This window comes from Chlorocebus sabaeus, chromosome 25, assembly GCF_047675955.1.
Source record: "Chlorocebus sabaeus isolate Y175 chromosome 25, mChlSab1.0.hap1, whole genome shotgun sequence".
NCBI classification, from domain to species: Eukaryota; Metazoa; Chordata; class Mammalia; order Primates; family Cercopithecidae; genus Chlorocebus; species Chlorocebus sabaeus.
The window spans coordinates 32879721-32900388 of record NC_132928.1 but is presented as its reverse complement, the minus strand read 5'-3'; the positions used below and the strand labels follow the sequence as shown (position 1 = coordinate 32900388).

The 20668-nt window shown below is 38.2% G+C and overlaps 1 protein-coding gene across 3 annotated transcripts in view; it reads left to right on the top strand.

Moving 5' to 3' along the window:
• The window catches only part of CFH (complement factor H), a 111176-nt gene that overhangs the window by 44915 nt on the left and 45593 nt on the right, over positions 1-20668 (top strand). The window contains exons 10-11 of one of the 3 annotated variants that reach the window (XM_007989082.3): positions 17877-18059; positions 20106-20282. In XM_007989082.3, the coding sequence (XP_007987273.2) occupies positions 17877-18059; positions 20106-20282 (360 nt within the window). Of the gene's footprint in view, positions 1-5906; positions 6158-17876; positions 18060-20105; positions 20283-20668 lie in introns of those variants that run through there. The other 2 variants (XM_007989083.3, XM_007989085.3) reach the window with 2 other exon arrangements.

Genomic DNA, 20668 nt, shown 5'->3' with positions numbered 1-20668 from the left:
GGAGTGTATCCAGTATGAGTGCAAACTGGCTGCAGTTTCCTTTAAAATAGTCATTTAAAGAAAAGAATTGCCAGACAAATCACAGAATATAAATTTCTCTTGACTTGTAAAACTTGAATTACTAGTGCCATCTGAATGATTCTTCTGAAGGTAGATAGAGTAGTCTCTCCTTACGTGTGAAAGAAAAAGGCTGCATTAGTCCCTCTTATTCATGTGGGATATGTTCCAGGCTCCCCAGTAGATTCCTGAAACGATTAATAGTGTAAAACCCAAGTAGACTATGTTTTTCCACCTGATAACTTGGAAGACTACTAAGTAACTAACAGGCAGGTGGTATAAACTATGGATACACTAGACAAGAAAGGATTCATGCTCTGGGGAGAATGGAGCTGAATGGCATAGGATTTTGTCACACTACCCAGAACACCTTTTCTTATTGCTAAGTATTATTCCATTGTATCATGTATCATGGTCTGTTAATCAATTCACTTGTTGAAGGCCATTTGCATTGTTTTTGGCATTTATGAATCATGCTGGTAAGAAAAATATTCATCTACAGTTTTTATATAAACACAAATGTATTCATCATGGATACACATCTAGGAGTGGGTTTGTTGGGTAAATGGTGTGTGTGTGTGGGTGTTTTCTTATTATTATACTTTAAGTTCTGGGATACATGTGCAGAATGTGCGGTTTGTTACATAGGTATACATGTGCCATGGTGTTTTGGTGCACCCATCAACCCGTCATCTAGGTTGTAAACATCACATGTATTAGCTATTTGTCCTAATGCTATCTCTCCTCTTTCCCCCCACACCCCAACAAGCCCTGGTGTGTGATATTCCCCTCCCTATGTCCACGGGTTTTCATTGATCAACCCCTACTTATGAGTGAGAATATGTGGTGTTTTGTTTTCTGTTCCTGTGTTAGTTTGCTGAGGATAATGGTTTGCAGCTTCGTCCCTGTCCCTGCAAAGGACACTAACTCATTCAATTTATGGCTGCATAGTATTCCATGGTGTATATGTGCCACATTTTCTTTATCCAATCTATCATTGATGGGCATTTGGGTTGGTTCCAAGTCTTTGTTACTGTAAATAATGCTGCGATAAACATAGATTTGCACATGTCTTTATAGTAGAATGATTTATAATCCTTTTGGTATATAGATTAGATTAGATCCCATTTGTCAATTTTGGCTTTTGTTGCCATAGCTTTTGGTATTTCAGTCATGAAGTCTTTGCCCATGCCTATGTCCTGAATAGTACTGCCTAGGTTTTCTTCTAGGGTTTTTATGGTTTTAGGTCTTACATTTAAGCTTTTAATCCATCACGAGTTAATTTTTGTATTAGGTGTAAGGGAAGGATCTAGTTTCAGTTTTCTGCATATGGCTAGCCAATTTTCCCTGTACCATTTATTCAATAGAGAATCTTTTCCCTATTGCATGTTTTTGTCAGGTTTGTTGAAGAGCAGATGGTTGTAGATGTGTGGTGTTATCTCTGAAGCCTCTGTTCTGTTCCATTGGTCTGTATATCTGTTTTGGTACAAGTACCATGTTATTTTGGTTACTGTAGTCTTGTAGTATAGTTTGAAATCAGGTAGCGTGATCCCTCAGCTTTGTGCTTTTTGATTAGGATTTTCTTGGCTATATGGGACCTTTTTTTGACTTCATATGAAGTTTAAAGTAGCTTTCTTAGTTCTGTGATGAAAGATAATGATAGCTAGATGGGAATAGCATTGAATGTGTCAACTACTTTGGGCAATATGACCATTTTCACAATATTGATTCTTCCTATCCATGAGGATGGAATGTTTTTCTATTTATTTGGGCCCTCTCTTATTTCCTTGAGAAGTGGTTTGTAGTTCTCCTTGAAGAGGTCTTTCGCATCCATTGTAAGTTGTATTTCTAGGTTTTTGTTTGTTTGTTTGTTTCAATTGTGAATGGGAGTTCACTCATGATTTGGCTTTCTGATTGTCTATTATTGGTGTATAGGAATGCTTGTGATTTTTGCACATTGATTTTGTATCCTGAGACTTTCCTGAAGTTACTTATCAGCTCAAGGAGTTTCTGGGCTGGGACGATGGGGATTTCTAAATATACCATCATGTCATCTGCAAACAGAGACAACTTGACTTCTTCTTCCTATTTGAATACCTTTTATTTCTTTCTCTTGCCTAATTGCGCGGTCCAGAACTTCCAATACTGTGTCAATAATAGACAGATTGATGAAACAGAAAATTAATAAGGATATTCCAGATTTGAACTCAACTCTGGACCAAGCAGACCTAATAGACATCTACAGAACTCTCCACCACAAGTCAACAGAATATACATTCTTCTCGGCATCACATAGCACTTATTCTAAAATCGACCACATAATTGGAAGTAAAACATTCCTCAGCAAATGCAAAAGAACAAAAATCTTAACAAGCAGTCTCTCAGACCGCAGTACAATCAGATTAGAAATCAGGATTAAGAAATTCTTTCAAAACTACACAACTACATGGAAACTGAACAACCTGTTACTGAATGACCACTGGGTAAATAATGGAAATACTGCAGAAGTAAATAAGTTCCTTGAGATCAACGAGAAGACAGACACAACATACCAGAATATCTGAGACACAGCTAAAGCAGTGTTTAGGGGAAAATTTATAGCACTAAATGCCCATATCAGAAAGTGGGAAAGATCTAAAATCGACACCCTAACACCTCAATTAAAAGAATTAGAGAAGCAAGAGCAAATAAATTCAAAAGCTAGCAGAAGACAAGAAATAACTGAGATCAGAGCAGACCTGAGAGAGATAGAGACATGAAAAACCCTTCAAAAAATCAATGCATCCAGAAGCTGGTTTTTTGAAAAGATTGATAAAGTACACTACTAGCCATACTAATAAAGAAGAAAAGAGAGAAGAATCAAATAGACACAATAAAACTGATAAAGAGGGTATCCCCACTGATCCCAGTGAAATACAAACTACCATCAGAGAATACTATAAACACCTCTACACAAATAAACTATAAAATCTGTAAGAAATGGGAAAATTCCTGGACACATACACACTCCCAACACTAAAGCAGAAAGAAGTTGAAACCCTGAATAGACCAAACACAAGTTCTGAAATTGAGGCAGTAATTAATAGCCTACCAACCAAAAATAGCCCAGGACCAGATGGATTCACAGCCAAATTCTACCAGAGGTACAAAGAGGAGTTGGTACCATTCCTTTGGAAATTATTTCAAACAATAGAAAAAGGACTCCTCCTTAACTCATTTTATGAGGACAACATCATCCTGATATCAAAACCTGGCAGAGACACAAGAGAAAAAGAAAATTTCAGTCTAATATCCCTGATGAACATCGATGCGAAAATCCTCAATAAAATACTGGCAAAGTGAATCCAGCTGCATATCAAAAAGCTTATTCACCATGAGCAAGTTGGCATTATCTTTGTGATGCAAGACTGTTTCAGCGTACACAAATCAATAAATGCAATCCATCTCATAAACAGAACCCATGACAAAAAAAAAAAAACCACATAATTATCTCAATAGATGCAGAAAAGGCCTTCAATAACATTCAACACCCTTCATGGTAAAAACACTCAATAAACAAAGTATTGATGGAACATATCTCAAAATAATAAGAGCTATATTTTAGAAACCCACAGCAAATATCATACTAAATATATGTGTTTATTTTTATAAAAAAATAGACAAACTGTTTTCCTGAGTGATCATATGTTCTACCTTCACATACTCAGTGTATGCGAATTCCAATTGTTTCTCAACCTTGCCAGCCTTTGAGATAGTGTTTTTTTTTTTCCGTTAAATTATCTATTCTAATACGTGTGTGATAGTATTGCATTCCCTAGTGACTGATGCTTCTTAGCATCTTCTGTGTACTTATTTACCATCTATATACCTCCTTTGGTGAACTCTATCTAAATTTTGCCCACTTATCATTGAGTTGTTTCTTCCATTACTGAATTTTGAGACTACATAATATATTGTGGCTACAAGTCCTTCAATGAATAAATATTCTGCAAATATTTTTCTTGCATCTGTAGCTTTACTTTTCTTTCCCCTAACAGTTCCTTTCAATGGGCAAAAATATGTAATTTTGATGTTATCAAATTTTTCATTTATAGATTATGCTCTTTGTGTCACCTAAAATTTCCTTGCCTAAACCAGAGACATATTCAGTTCTAGAACTTAACATTTTACACTTAGCTATATGACCAATTTTGAGTTAATTTTTGTACGAGGTATGCGGAATATGTAGAGGGTTATTATTTTGCATTTGGTGCCTTACTGTTCCAGTATCACTTGTTGAAAAGACTATGTTTTGTTTATTGAATTGTCATTGCTCCTTTTTTAAATTGAAAACATCCTCAAAAAAGTCTTGTAAAAACAGTTAAGGAAGAAAAAGTAAAATTCAACTAGGTTTGTAGGAAAATCAATGGTAATCATTAGGCCAGCTTTCCATTGACCCACTTCCTTGTAGTTGGTCACTGATTACTAATCTAGGATAACATAATCTTTGTCACCAGAATCTTTGTTTTCTTTCTGTTCTTTAGATAAAACATAAGACACTAAGAGATGCCAATCTTTCCACTTGAATTTATCCTTTAGGTTCTTCATACTAACAAAACTACTGATGCCAGCCCTTCTGAAATGCTTGGCAAGAAACTCAACTTAGGGAAGAATGTAGTTTCCATATCCTAATGATTTCAGCCGCCTTGCCCAAATCAATTGATGACCTCAATTTTCCAGCCACTCCCCCTTCAAAGATCTCTTGCCCAGAAACCTTCAGTGAAATGAGTTTGAGTCTTGAGAATTCTTCTCATGTCCTTTTTCAGTGATCTTGCAATTAGTAAACTCTTTCTCTGTTGCAAACTCCACTATCTTGGTGTATTGTTCTGTTGCTGCACAGCAGGCATACAAACCTTACAATCTTGTAAAAATTCATGGCAAGCAACTGGGCATCGTGGCTCACACCTGTAATCCCAGCACTTTGGGAGGCCAAGGAGGGCAAATTACTTGAGGTCAGGAGTTCGAGACCAGGCTGGCCAACATGACAAAACTCTGTCTCTTCTAGAAATACAAAAATTGCCCAGGCATGGTGGCCCATGCCTGTAATCCCAGCTAGTTGGGAGACTGAGGCTGGAGAATCACTTGAACCTGGGAGGCAGAGGTTCCAGTGAGCCGAGATTTTGCACTGCACTTCCCCCTGGGAGACAGAGTGAGACTCTTTCTTAAAAAAAAAAAAAAAAAAAAAAAAGAAAAAAAAATTCATGGCAAGCCCCCACTGGGACTGACGTAAAGACAAGCCCAAACAGCTGCTTAGTTATGATGAGCTAAGGGCCATTGCTGGGGCCTTCTTTGTTGGCAGGGCAGTGCTGAATTTCAGCACATAACTTTGTCTGCAGCAGAGAAACCATTTCTGGTCTAAGAAGAAGTCTCAGGTGAGTTTTCTTAGAGCAGCTGGCACCCCATTTCCTTCTGTGTGTGTGTGTGTGTGTGAGTGCATGCGCATGTGTGTTTCAACCTTAGAGGTCTTGTGGCCTCTTTTGAGGTCTTGTTGAACTCCCTAAGTCTAGGTAGGGATTTATTTGAGATCTCCCTTCAGATGGAAAAAGACTAGAGGGCATTGCTTGGGAGAAATGGTCTTAGATTTTGGAATCTGAAACTTTATATGGAAAGGTCTTTTGTTTGTCTTTGTCTTGTTATATGTATTTATGTTTGTGGAGGGGATCCCTGAGGAAATTACCAGCGGAAGAAATTACTAACTCAGGAAACTCTTCCTCTTTGGTCAGTCACATTCAGTTAGTCCTGAAGGAGTTGCTAGTGGAATCTGAGCAAGCCTAACTCAGGGTAACCGTCTGCTCTTCATTCTTTCCCAGGGTTCACCCACTGAACTCCTGATCAAAGGCCATCTCTCTCCAGCTTGAGTGGATCAAAGATGACAAGGGCCAATGGAACCAAGTTTGAGCCTTGCCAGGTCAATACTTGGGTCCTGAGTATGGTGACTAGTATCTGTGTTTTGTTACGTCTGTATTATTCCAGCCAGAATGGGAAAAGCTAATTCAGCTCCTCCAGGCAGCCCAATGGGGCTGGTGGCTTTGAGATTATTAAACTCTTTCTCTGCTGCAAACCCCACTGTCTCAGTGTATTGTTCTGTTGCTGTGCAGCAGGCATACAAATCTGACATCTCATAACATTTGTGGCAGGTCAGGTAGAGGTCACTCTCCTTGAGGGCATTTACTCACAGCCTAGTGCCCCCTTGCCACTGGGGCAGACCCAGAGACAAGCCCTAGCGACTTCTCAGTTCTGATGAGCTAAGGGCTGTCCCTTAGTTCTCCCCAAGTAACCCACAATGCAACCCTGATGGGCTACAGCTTCCAAAATTGAAAGACCTTTGTCTATTATTCCGTGAAACAAAAAAAGATTATCTTATTTTGTAGCATAGCTTGACTTTAATACCCACTGGATTTCAGAGAACGGTGGCCCCTGCATGGTTCTCATGCTTACAGTACCATCCTGTAGCTAGATTTGTTTTGTAAGAAGGAAGAGGAATGAGATGAAATCCCCTACGTATAATGTTTTATGTTGCTTTGGAAAAGTAGAACAATGTAGAAAAAGGTAAAATCATGATAAAGCAAGAAATTAAAAACTGTTTGGACTGATTTACAAGAAAGAGATGATGATGCTATGGTGGTTCAGTTAAAGGAACCTATGACTTACCCCCCTCCACCTTATGGGGGAGCTGCAGCAGCACTACTGGCAACTCTCCAGAGTCCCTACCACCAAAAAGTCACAAATCCAGGGCAACAGGTATGATCTCTGCTTCTTATACCCAACAGGGGACTCCATTTAGGCAGGGTGTCCCTTCTTATACCCAGCAGGGAACTCCCTTTAGCCACGGTGTCACTCTGGTTCTGAGAGGCAGTTTCCTCAAAACAACTGCTTATAGGAGGTGTTGCTGCCACAGGTCAACCTATAGGATTTATCCTGGTTTATTCTCTGTTCTCCACTTCCAACCTACTTAATTAGAAAACTAATAGGCCTGTTTATTGAGAAGATCTAAAGTTTACAGAAGGAACAGGATTAAAAATACATATATATAAAGATCCAAAGTATATGGAGAATCTATTCTCCTCTGTATTTGCCGCCCACAACCCTATTTGAGCAGATATTCAAAATTTGCTCAATATTTTGCTGAGTTCAGAGAAGCAAAGTATGGTTTTAGATAAAACTAAGGAAAAGGCTGATCTTATTCACACTCACTCTCCCAGTAATCCAGTAAGGGCAGCTGCTCAGATTGCAGTTCCCACCTCTGACCTGGGATGGAATATAAACACTGGAGATAGATTTAACCTCAAATATAATCAAGACTGCATTTTGATCAGCCTCTGGAAAGGAGTGCCCAAGCAAAGCAGCCTCAATAAGATCCAGGAGATCAAACAGAAGCCTAATGAAGGTTGCTTTGGAATTCTTAGAACAAGTCTTTGAAGCTTTCAGGCAATAAATGGATATTGACCCAGAAGCCCCAGAAAATTTAATGATAGCTAACATGATGTTTATCCAACAAAGTGCCCCAGCTATGCAGAGAAAGTTACAAAATGTAGCTGAGGCTTTGGACATGTTTATGTCTCAATTAGTGAAGACTGGTTTTAATGTATTTACTGATCACAAAACATAAGGAACAATGAAGAGGCAAGCTGACTTGTTAGCTGTGACTCTGACCCTAGTAGTCCCTGGACCACAACAAGGGCCGCCATCAGACACTCCATCTATGGTAGAACCACCTGGGCCCCCAAAAGCCAATAAAAAGGCATATCCCATTGCAGGTCCTAAGCACTGTCCTTACTGCAACAGGGGGGACACTGAAAGGAAAATTGCCCACGCCTTACAAAGCCTAATGTTAAACAGAGTCAGCCTTCTGCCCACCGAATGCCTGGGATAGCTGGGGAGCTTGAGAGAGATACTGAAGAAAAAGACCAGAAATGGTGGCATCCGGGGACTTCTCCTGACCCACACAACACCCTCCATATTTCCCATATGGGACTCCAGATCCTAATGATGGTGAGAAATCAGCTTCTGGACTTTCTAGTAGACATGGTGTCTCCTATTTGGTGATAAATATCTGGTTGTCTAAACTTTCCTCAGAAACTATGAAGGTGACTGAAATCTCGGAAAAATTTCCGATGAGGTCATTCCTCCAAATTTTGAATTGTCAACTAGAGCAAGATCATTTAAAGCAGAGCTTTTTGGCTGTGTGCAGTGGCTCACTTCTGTATTCCCAGCAATTTGAGGCTGAGGTAGGTGGATCGTGAGGTGAGGAGATCGAGACCATCCTGATCGTCTTGGCTAACACAGTGAAATGCCGTCTCCGCTAAAAATACAAGAAATTAACTGGGCATGGTGTTAGGCATTTGTAGTCCCAGCTACTTGGGAGGCTGAGGCAGGAGAATGGAGTGAACCTGGGAGGCAGAGCTTGCAGTGAGCCAAGATCATGCCGCTGCACTCTAGCCTGGGGGACAGAGCAAGACTGTGTCTCAAAAAAAAAAAAAAAAAAAAAAAAAAAAGCAGAGTTTTTCTGTACATCTGCCAATGTCCTATCCCTTTGTTGGGGCAAGTCCTTTTTTTTTTTTTTTTTGAGACAGAGTCTTGCTCTGTCGCCCAGGCTAGAGTGCAGTGGCACGATCTCAGCTCATTGCAACCTCCGCCTCACGGGCTCAAGCAATTCTGCCTCAGCCTCCCAAGTAGCTGGGATTACAGGTGTGTGCCACCATGGCTAGCTAATTTTTGTATTTTTAGTAGAGACAGGGTTTCACCATGTTGGCCTGGCTGGTCTCGAACTCCTGACATCAAGTAATCTGCCTCACTTGGCCTCCCAAAGTGCTAGGAGCTGGGATTACAGGTGTGAGCCACCGTCCCCCGCCTGTTGGGGCAAGTACTCTTAACCAAACTAAATGCTAAGATTACTTTTTCTCTGAGGATGATTGGACATCCAGGTGCTTTCAGACCAAGTATGTGTTCTTCAGGCCACATTACTACAACTGGAGATCCTTGAAAGTGCCTGCAGCCCTGAAGAGATACTCCAAAAGGTTAATCCAGAAGCATGGGCAGATGGGAGGCCAGGGAAAACAAAAACTGCATCTCCAGTACAAGCCAAGTTTTGTGCAGGAGTAGCACTGTCAAATCTAAAGCAGGATTCTTTGAGAGAAAAGGCATAGAAATGCATTTAACCTCTGCTAATGGCCTTCCTGCAATACAGGAAGAATTCCTCATTTCCCAGGAAATATACCTGTCTTGCCAGGACAAAGAAATGGGACTGAGGAATATTGGTTTGTACAGGATTTGAGGGCTACTAGCCAAATTTTCAAAACCATTTATCTGGTGATACCCGATGCTTATACACTCTTCATGACTTTAACCAGTGAGTTGTACTTGTGTTCAGTCTTGGATCTGAAGGATACCTTCATCTGTATTCCCCTGAGTCCAGAGTCCCATGTAGTGTTTGTCTTTGAATAGGAAGACTCTGACACCAAAGTTAAATAATGGTATTGTTGGACAGTGCTTCCTCAAGGCTTCAAAACCTCGCTAACCATCTGGGGGAAATACATGCTAAGGAGTTTTTGGACTTTCAGTTGAAAAATGAGACTTTGCTTACCTATGTTGATGGCATATTAGTAGCTGGCACAACTAAGGCAAATTGACCAGAATACTATACTGACTTTACATTTTTTGTCTGGATGAGGATCCAGAGTATCCAAGAAAAAAGCACAAATCTTGAAACCCTCAGTTACGTATCTTGGGTTTGAACTTTCTCAGGAGCAGAGCAATCTGCTTTTGGACTGGAGAGAGACTCTTGTCAGGGTGGCCAGATTCAGGACATGGCAGCAGCTATGAGGGGTTTTTAGGTATGGCTGGATGTTGCCATATTTTATTTTATTGTTTTGGACTGATAGCAAAATGTCCCTATGGAGCCCTAAGACCAGACACTTGACTTCTAGAATGGACTAAGGAATGTCAAAAGGCCTTTCTAACCATTAAATAAAAATTATTAATGGACCTGACTACTGGGACTGCCTGAACTAAGAAAGCCATTTAATTTGTTCATATATGAGAGAGAAGGGGTGGGTTTAGGAGTACTAACCCAAGACTTGGGAATATCGTGAGACCTGTAGCCTACTTTTCAAAACAGCTGAACATTGTTATGATGGGTTGGACTTCTTGTCTCTGAGCCATTGGCACACTTGTGATCTTCTCCAGGAGGCAGAAGAGTTCACTTTGGGTTAACCTAGCACAGTACACACCCCACACTGTGTATGCTATTTGTTGGAATGGAAGTGGAGCTACTGACTTACTTCTAGAGGAATGAATAGATATCAGGTCATCTTCCTGGATAATCCTAGTGTTACTTTGAGAGCCGTTTCTACTCTAATTTCTGCTAAATAAACCTATACAAGATTGTATATAAATTATTGAGCAAGTGTGTTCTATTCAACCAGACATGACCAAAATTCCCTTTAAAAACCTGGACTTAGAAATATTTACTGAGGAAAGCAGCTTTATGAACCATGGACAACAGAGGCTGAGTATGCTGTGGTAACCCTGTGACAGATCCTAGATGCAGAGACACTCCTTCGAGGTTCATCGGCACAGAAGGCAGAACTTAGAATCGTAATCAGGGCATCCCAACTAGGTAAAGACTCCTGAGTCACCGATTACTCTGCTTCCAGGTATTTTTTATTGTTGTCCATGCTTATGGGGCTATTTGGAAAGAAAGGGGACTCTTAATCTTTAATGATTAAAAAAAAAAAATAATAAGCATGCTAAAGAAATCTTAGCCTGACTAAAGGTAGTCTTGTTACCCAAGAAAGTAGCTATAATACACAACCCTGGACATCAGTGGATGGACAATTTGGTAGCAAGAAAAAAAATCACTAGGCAGACCAGGCCACCAAAAGGGTGACCAGAGAAAAAAACGCCCAAAGCTTTGCTAATGCCATTAATCCCTGAAATGAACTTCAGTCTAAAGTCCATACCTATTTGGAAGAAGATCTAAAATCACTCGATTGAGGCTTTGACTCCAATCAAAGAACCCAAACTGAGTAGATATGTAACACAGAAGAAAAGGTTCTGGTACCCAAGTATCCTATGACAGGTATCATCAAAGACATACATGATACCACACAGTATGGCAGGCATGCCACCCTTCAACTGATCCAGGACTACGTCTTTGGGACACACTTAAAGAAGGTGATCCAAAAGATAATTTTTAAATACCTACCTTGTGTCCAGAACAATCTTAAGACTGGTCCTCCACCCCAAGTACCAGGGATTTAAGCAAGAGGTTCAAGGCTAACAGAGGACTGGCAAATTGATTATACTGTGATGCCAAGGGTTGCAGGAAATTTTTAATACTTGTTTGTATTTGTAGATATATTTTCAAGATAAATGAAAGTATTCCCCTGCAAGACCAAGAGAATGTCTGAGGTTATGAAAGCCTTCTTAGAGAAGATTATCCTCGGGTTTAGATGGCCTGTCTTCATCTAGTGTGAATATATTGCAACTTTTGTAGCCTAGGACACCATGTATTCCAGGTTCTCCGCATAATCTGGAATCTTCATACAGCCTGGAGACTGAAGTCTACTGAAAAAACTGAAAAGATAAATCATACTATAAAAAACAAAACAAACTTTAGCTAAGATTTGCCAATAAACTAACAGCCTGGAATAACATTCTGTTCATTGCCCTGCTCAGAGTAAAGGTGGCCCCCAAGAGTGGGCTTAAATTAAGCCTTTATAAATTTTATAGGGGAGATCATTCTTCTGTTCTCTTCTCAGACTAAGGAATGCCAATAATGTACACATAAAGAAATTAGATATTATCAAATATACACAATCTTTAGCTTGCACTTTAATTGATATTAATGAGTTTGTGGTTCCAGCAGATTGTGGTATCCAGCTGACATTCTCTTTCATCGCCTCCAACCCAGAGACTGGGTTCTGCTCAAGACCAGGAAAACTCAACATCTTGAGGACCATTTAAAAACACAGTGAACGAGGCCATGCAAAGCATGACTGGTGACTCATTTCTCTGTTCAGCTTGAAGGACGTAGACCCTGGATTCACCACAGCCATATAAAACCCACCCCGCGAGACGCTAGAGCTATCAGTAAATATAGAGACACCACTTCAACTTCAGAGACTGTCTCAAACCTATTTGAATGGATAAGTAAATCCTTTGATGGGCCTCAAATATCTTTTGAAGAAAAATATCAGATAAATAACTAACTTTAATGAAATTAGACAAAACACATGTCCTCTTGACTACTACAATAGTTACTTTGAGCATAATAGGAATTTTTGTTATTATAATTATTTTATATAGAAAGGTGAGATAACTTCCTGTCTATTCCCTGCCTTACTGAATGCATAACCCATATATTTACTTGGTCATTATAATTGCCTAAGTCATTACAATTACTACATTTATAAATTTTACTTCATAATTGTCTTGGTCATTATAATTGTTAGACTTACCGATTTTCTAGACATCCTATGCCAGGCTAACTTAGTCTGCCCCTCATTATTTGGACATTCTAACATTTAGAAATGGTCACTCTTGTTTTAAAACTTCTAATTATACCTTTCCTGTTACTACAATGCCTAGACAGGCATAACAACACTGTAGCTCAACTGTTTCAAGGTATTGCCACTGGAAGAAACTTACCAAAATGTTTGATCTGTCAGTTACTCCCCCAAACTATTCAAAATAGGCATTTTCTGTTAGTTATATTTGTCATTGACCTTCTGGATGCCCCAAATACGACTACCTATCTGCACCAGCTTCTTTCCATGGCTACTTTCCAGATCCAACTAGTAGTACACCAAGAAATCACTACCCCATGTTTCAATCTCTCTTTCCCCATCATAAATGGAAAGTCATTCCATTACATAGGCCCTCCCTGGCCCATGGCATACTGGGCAGACAAATGCAGCCAGGAGAAAGGAAATGCAACTAAAAGTTTCTCCTTACTATGCCAAAAATATTTACAGTGGGGAATATCAAATTCTGTGGAGCCTGTAAAAAAAGATTCATAGTTCAATTCCATTTGTCTATATTCCCCATGAAAAAATCCATCAATAAATGCACCCTTGAGGGCTTTACCTGTGCGCCCCCTTGGTACATGTTTCTTTTGTGGTATAGGATCAGACCCTCCTCTGTTAGGACAAGCCCACTGGTGTCTCAATAACCTGTATATTAAGGGCTCTCACTTATTGAGATACTTCTCAGTTCATGTTAATGACAGAAGATTCCCACAGACTCCAAAAGGGACTGCCAGGCATATATCAATATATCGGATGGCAGAGCCTTCTAGGCATCACGAGTCCTAGCTATGGAGTATACACTCACTGGGACATGATCAGAAACTTATTGGCAACCATAGACATAATTGCAAAAGAGGCTGCTAAGAATATTAAGGCTGAGAAAACTCTTCAAATTTACTTGCCCAGATAGTTCTTGACAATGGAACTACACTTGATTGTCTCTTGACTTTACAGAGAGGAGTCTGTACAGTGATGAATACTACCTGTTGTACTTATATCAGTGCTTCTGGTAAAGTAAAAGCCAAGCTAAAGAAAATCTTTCAGCAGTCTCACTGGAGACCATACTTCTCTACTACAGACACTATGTCTGAGTAGTTTTTTGAGATTTTCCTCTGCACACTCCATGTTTTCCAGTCCTTTTTTCAAGGGCTCTTAAAGTTCAAGCTCACAATTCTGTTTACAGGGCTTTTAATTTACATCATAGGCTGCTATTCAATTAAATATTACAGTAAAACCATAGACTGAAGTACTAGCATGTTCATGCAGCACCCTCAGCCGGGTATAACAACATGCAAGTTGTTACAAGACGGATTCATTCCTCTAATCCTGACTCATTTTCTGTGCCACTTGTCAGCAAAAAGAAGCTAGAATGGCCATTGCCCGATTCACACCATATTAGCTGTTACACCTCAGGATTGAGAAGGGATCAAGTCCTGGAGGAATTGAATGTGTCCCTAGGAAAATTATATAAAATTGATTAAGGGGGAAAAATTCAACTATGTTTTCAGGACAATCAGCAGTAATCATTAAGCCAGCTTTCCCTTTGTCCTACTTCTCTGTAACTGGTCACTGATTACTACCCTAGGATAAAGAAGCCCTTGTCAGAAGACCTTTTGGTTCTTTTCTTTTCCATAGATAAAACCTAAGACGTTGTGAGATGATAATCTTTCTGCATGAGTTTCTCTTTTAGGTTCTGCATACCAAAAAAAAAAAAAAAAGAAAAAAGAAAAGAAAAAAGAAAAAAAAAAAAAACCTGCCAACATACTGGTCAACAAGACAAAACCTTAATTTCACAAAAAATTAAAAAATTAGCCAGGCATCATGGCACAGGTCTGTAGTACCAGCTGCTCAGGAGATCTGAGGTGGGAAGACCACTTGAGCCTGGGAGGCAGAAGTTGCCGTGAGCTGAGATCATGCTACTGAAATCCAGTTGGGCAACAGAGCAAGACCATGTCTCAAAAACAAAAAGCAAACACACACACACACACACACACACACACACACCAGCTGGTCAAAAGAGCCCAGCAAAAAGCTGACTCAGGAAATAATGCAGGTTCCATATCCTGGTGATTTCATCCCCCTCACCCTGACCAATTGACAACCCAAATTTTCTAGCCCTTTACCCTCCATGATCCCCTTAAAGTCTTTAACACATAGCCCCTTCCCAGAACAGATTTGAGGCTTGACAATCCTCCCAATTCCTTGTTTGGTGCCCTTGTGTTGATTAAAGCCTTTCTTTGCTGCAAACCCTACTGTCTCAGTGTATTGGCCTATTGCTAAACAGTGGGCTTGTGAACCTGATAGTGTTATAACAAAATACAAAGAAGCTATTTAAAGGATCAATCCATGCACGAGTCTATTTCTGGACACCCTTTTCTCTTCTATTGTTCTGTGTGTTTATCCTTTCACCAGTGTCAGGAGATCCTTTTACTCACTGTAGCTTTTACTAAGTCTTAAAATTTGGTAATGTGAGCTTTCGACTTCTCTTTTATTTTGAAGAATTGTTTAGCTGTTTTAGCCCCTTTGCCTTTCCATATGACTTTAGAATCAGCATGTCCATATGTGCAAAACATTATGCTTGGTTATTCACCAGAACTGGGACACATTCATAGATGAATCTGGGGAGAACTGATATGTAACAGTATTAAATTTTTCAGTCCATGAACATTATATATCCCTTGATTTAGTAAGATCACACATTCTTACACTAGTTTTTTATGATTTTCAGCCTACAGATCCTGTATTTTATTAGATTTATAAGTACATATTTTGCTTTTCATCCTTCAACTACAAATTCAATTTGTTTAATAAATATAATTTATTAATGCTGCTTAATTCTTCTTTAGAGAGCTATGATAGTTTGTGGCTTCAGTAATTTTTTAATTAATTCAAGTTCTTGAATTTATTGACATGACATTATTCAGAATATTTTTTTATTTTTCTTTTAATATATGTAAAAACCATAATGATATCATTTCTGTCATTGCTGACATAAGCAATTTGTGTCATCTTTTTTTCTGATTTGGTCTGTCTAAAGGTTTCTCAATTATAGAGATCTAAAATAACAAGCTTTTGGTTTCCTTGTTTATATACATATTTACTTCTTTCTTATTTCATCTCTGATCCTTATTGTAGTATTTCTTCTGCTTACTTTGAGATTTTTTTTTTCTATTTTTTCTAATGTCTAATGGTAGAGGCTAAGATTATTGAAGGGGAACACTGTCATTTTCTATCCCAACTATTTAGTGACACCAATGTATTTCATACTGCTCTAGTGCCATTCCACAACTTCTGATGTGTAGTTTATCCATCAGCGTTTGACTGGAGTAGGGTGAGTATTCCATAAAAGATTTACTGTGTTTTTGGAGGGAGGTGGGGAGAGGGTATTGTTGCCAAAAGGTGGATTTTTTTTTTTTTTTTTTTTTTTTTTTTAACTCCACTCTGCATTTTAGCTAAGAGAAGCAGCTTTGGAACTTCTAAAGTCTGTACATCTGTGAGACCCCACGGATAACTTGTTTTAATATTTTTTTTAAGTCTAAGTTTGTTATGGGTCAACTTGGTTCTTTCAAGACTTATTTTTAAGGTTTTAAAGGGCTGGTTTAGGGAGGCTACTGTGTCCCAGTTCTAGGTAAACTGTTTACCCACAGACAGTTTGTTCAGAATGTTAAGCTGCTTCTGATGTATCTACTAAATGACCTAGATGTTCAAAAGAGTCTTTCTACTCTGATTGATTCCATTTAAATGTCTCCCTGTGTTGTGTGTGCTCTGGGAATCTTTTACCTTTTTGTTCTCTGGTAGTGTTCTTCATCTGATAGGTATCCTTGGTCCGTTCTTGGGGAGTTTTGCTCTACTCTCCAGAGTGTCAATATTCAGCCAAATAATCCAGGGAGTTGCTGTGGATATTTGTAGAGCCCTTTCACTCCATAGTTTCTTCTTTTTTTCACTCTCTTTCCTGCAGATTCTAGTGATCTCCCCTTCTTTCCTGCAGATTCTAGTGACCTCATCTTCTTTGGGAACACTGACTTTTGTTTCTTCTACTTAGCAAGTGTGTCATTTTCTGCTTGAATTCTCCTCCTCTGTGCTGCTGTTTGGAAAATTTCTCCCAGCATAAAGTCACTTTGATGATGGAACTCATCTCATTGTCACTTTTTCTCTGGAATTGGGTGCTTCCCGTTTTCCAATGTCTGAAAATGTTATTTTCATCTATTTGGTTCCATTTCTTTATTTGTGGCTGGAACTCTGTTTTACTTGATTTTTCTTGCCTGGCCTTTTACCTTTTTAAATTGTGTCTACTGTTTGATTTCTGTTTGATTTCTGCTCATATTTGGATTTGTTTTAAAATTTGTAGTCATGCTGGATTTTGTTTGTTTTCTTTGTTATAATTTATTATAAATCATAATTTATTTTCAGTTTTTATTATTTTCTTTTAGAGCTATGTAATGATAAATTTCCCTCTGAGCACTATTTGAGTGTCATCTCACCAAGTTTTATTTAATATATTCTTATTATCATTCAATTCAAAATATTTAATGTTTCCTCTTCTGATTTTCTCCTTATCCCTGTGTTATTTATAAATGAAGCTGAGTTCCGGGAAGCAACCTAGTAACTGACAGTAATTTCTGTCATCCATTTACAGAAACAGTGACTTCCACTCTTTCAAGTTAAGTTCTACATAATTTGAGGAATCATCATTTTGGCCTTTCAAGATAAATAAATCTGTTACTGTCTCTCATCTTCTTTGAACTCTGCATGTCCATTTACTTTGAAGCACACAGTAAGAATGGCATTTCAAATTCTTGGAGCCAAAGGCTCTGACAGTTATTTTGGCAGATTTTCTAACATCATCACAGGATCTCAGATACTCCAATTGGCTAAATGAATTCTGGAATTGTCTAAAAGATCTAAAATAGGCAAGATTAAAGAGTCCTCAGAAATAATACTCATTGTCTATTGACTTCTGACATGCTGGAGAATTCCAAATCCATTAGACAACAGATTTCCAATAATTTCTTAGAAAGAATTATAAATATCTTAAATAGAGCCTTGTTTTAAAAAATGATGAAGAGTATTGATATAATATCTTTGGCAACTCAGAACTTATTTTCCTTGACTTAAGTATTTGAATGCTTATGATTACCCAGGTTTTCAGTTACAAATGACTTATTATTTTTTATATTCACGTATTATTTAAGTTCTCATAAAATGTTATCAAACATATGGTTGCCTTTTTCTTATTCTCTTCCCTTTTAGAAACATGTTCCAAATCAAGTATAGATATTAAGAATGGGTTTATTTCTGAATCTCAGTATACATATGCCTTAAATGAACAAGCAAAATATCAATGCAAACTAGGATACATAACAGCAGATGGTGAAACATCAGGATCAATTACATGTCGGAAAAATGGATGGTCAGCTCAACCCACGTGCATTAGTAAGTAATTTATTACATTTGTATTGATTATCCAGATGATACACAAAAGTTTACTAACTTTAGTCTCTTTTGGGGGACTGATATAATTTCATTTGAAAAGATAAGAAAAAGAAACCTAGAGGAACATAGCAGACATCAATTTTTTCCTTTTCATATTAATTACTCAAATATTAGTCTGTCTTTCCATTCAGGCTTTTCCTACTCTAAAGCATTCTGTGTTAAACAAGTTAGGGAGCTTTATGTGTATTCTGGTTTAAACTGATTTTGCTTTAGCTGAGACCTTTATGACTGTTATATATACCTGTTTTATGTGATTAGCCTTTTTTAAAATTATTATTATTATACTTTAAGTTCTAGGGTACATGTGCATAACGTGCAGGTTTGTTACGTATGTATACTTGTGCCATGTTGCTGTGCTGCACCCATCAACTCGTCAGCACCCATATCAAAGTCTTTGCTCCTAGATATAAAAGTGATGTTTTTAATGAAGATAAGGGTGCATGGCGCATAATATCAAAATAATTTAAACTCTATAATGTGTAGATTTGGCACTGTAGATGTCCAATTCTGAATATCTTCCCCCTTAGAAAATTTTTGCAAATATATAGGTAGTAGAGAGACAAAATATTCCTAGATGGGACCAATTTCTGCTCTATTGCATGATTTTCCTACCACACTATGTAGATATTTATGAAGATTTTCTAGGAACAACTGGCTCAGTTTGTCTTATTTTTTTTTGCAAAACCACTCAGTTACATTTATATATGTATGTGTGTGTGTGCGTGTGTGTGTGTGTGTGTAGAGAGAGAGAGAGAGAGAGAGAGAGAGAAAGAGAGAGAGAGAGAGAAAGAGATGGAGTCTCACTCTGTGGTGGTCCAGGTTGGAGTGCAGTGGCGGGATCTTGGCTCACTGTAACCTCTGTTTGCCGTGTTCAAGCGATTCTCCCACCTCGGCCTCCTGAATAGGTGGGATTACAGGCACCTGCCATCATGCTCACCTAATTTTTGTATTTTTAGTAGAGACGGGCTTTTGCCATATTACCAGGCTGGTCTCGAACTCCTAATCTCAAATCATCTGCCCGCCTCTCAGTAATATATTTGAAGTAATGTTTAATATATTCATGTTAAGTAAAGTGAGTATCTAGGTTATTTATGTACACTGTTTTCATTTTTTTAATGTCTATGCTTAATATGAGGTCTAGTTTACAAAAAATGTTATTCCTCATAAAAAACTGATTTTATACTAATTTTTTTTTTTTTTTTTTTTTTTTTTTTTTGAGACGGAGTCTCGCTCTGTCGCCCAGGCTGGAGTGCAGTGGCCGGATCTCGGCTCACTGCAAGCTCCGCCTCCCGGGTTCACGCCATTCTCCTGCCTCAGCCTCCCTAGTAGCTGGGACTACAGGCTCCCACCACCTCGCCCGGCTAGTTTTTTTGTATCTTTCAGTAGAGACGGGGTTTCACCGTGTTAGCCAGAATGGTCTCGATCTCCTGACCTCGAGATCCGCCCGTCTCGGCCTCTCAAAGTGCTGGGATTACAGGCTTGAGCCACTGCGCCTGGCCTATACTAAATTTTTAATTATTCTTTTAAGATTTTCTTATTATGAAAGAGAAAATGTCTTGTATAACATGCGAATTCATCTTTTCAATCTTTTTTTCCTTTTTACATATGTCTTAACTACAGCTTAGTCTGGACTCTTAATTTACAAAATTCTGTTACGATTTTCTTTAAAAAAGTAATATACACCTGTAGTGACCTGTTTTATTACTAGCATTGTCATAAATGCTTTATATAAATGAATTAAGAAAAACGTTCCTAAAATAGATTTTGGGGCTTAAGCAATGAAAAAAATGCTGTGTAGAAACATATACTTTCACTTTTGGCAACTATTTTAGGACAATAAATTCTCCCCAGTCACAGGTTATTTTTGTACAGTACTTATTTATTAGTGTATCTAATCAATAAAGCTTTTTATTCTTAGAATGGGAAATACTCAGGTTGTTTATCAGATGACATTAGAAATAATATTCTAAATTTTTTATGGACTAGAATCTTGTGATATGCCAGTATTTAAGAATGCCAGAGCTAAAAATAACATCACATGGTTTAAGCTGAATTACACATTGGACTATGAATGCCATGATGGTTATGAAAGCAATACTGGAAGCACCACTGGCTCCATAGTGTGTGGTGACAATGGTTGGTCTGATTTACCCGTATGTTATGGTAAGTACTGGTTTTTCAGAAATTCATTTTTCAAAATGAAAATAAATCTGTGTTCCAATTTTAAAAATTTGAATTATATAGAGAAATTCTTAAGGAATGTTGACTAAAATCAAGGTATCTCCTGATTTAACATAAACTGGGAAAAGAAGGGGGGTTTTGAAAATATTTCTAAAATAGTGCATTAATGTTTCCTATGAGCCACCTACCTTCCAGATTTGTGATTATAGTACAATTGCTTTTGTTACCCTAAATAAAAGCTTTCAACTTATTTAGAACCTAGCACTCATTACCAAAATTATAATTTGTTACAATTTCTTCAGCTAATTTGTTTTTTAATTTCTATTTTACATCTACTATCTTTTGTGTTAAGTTCTGTACTTTCTGAG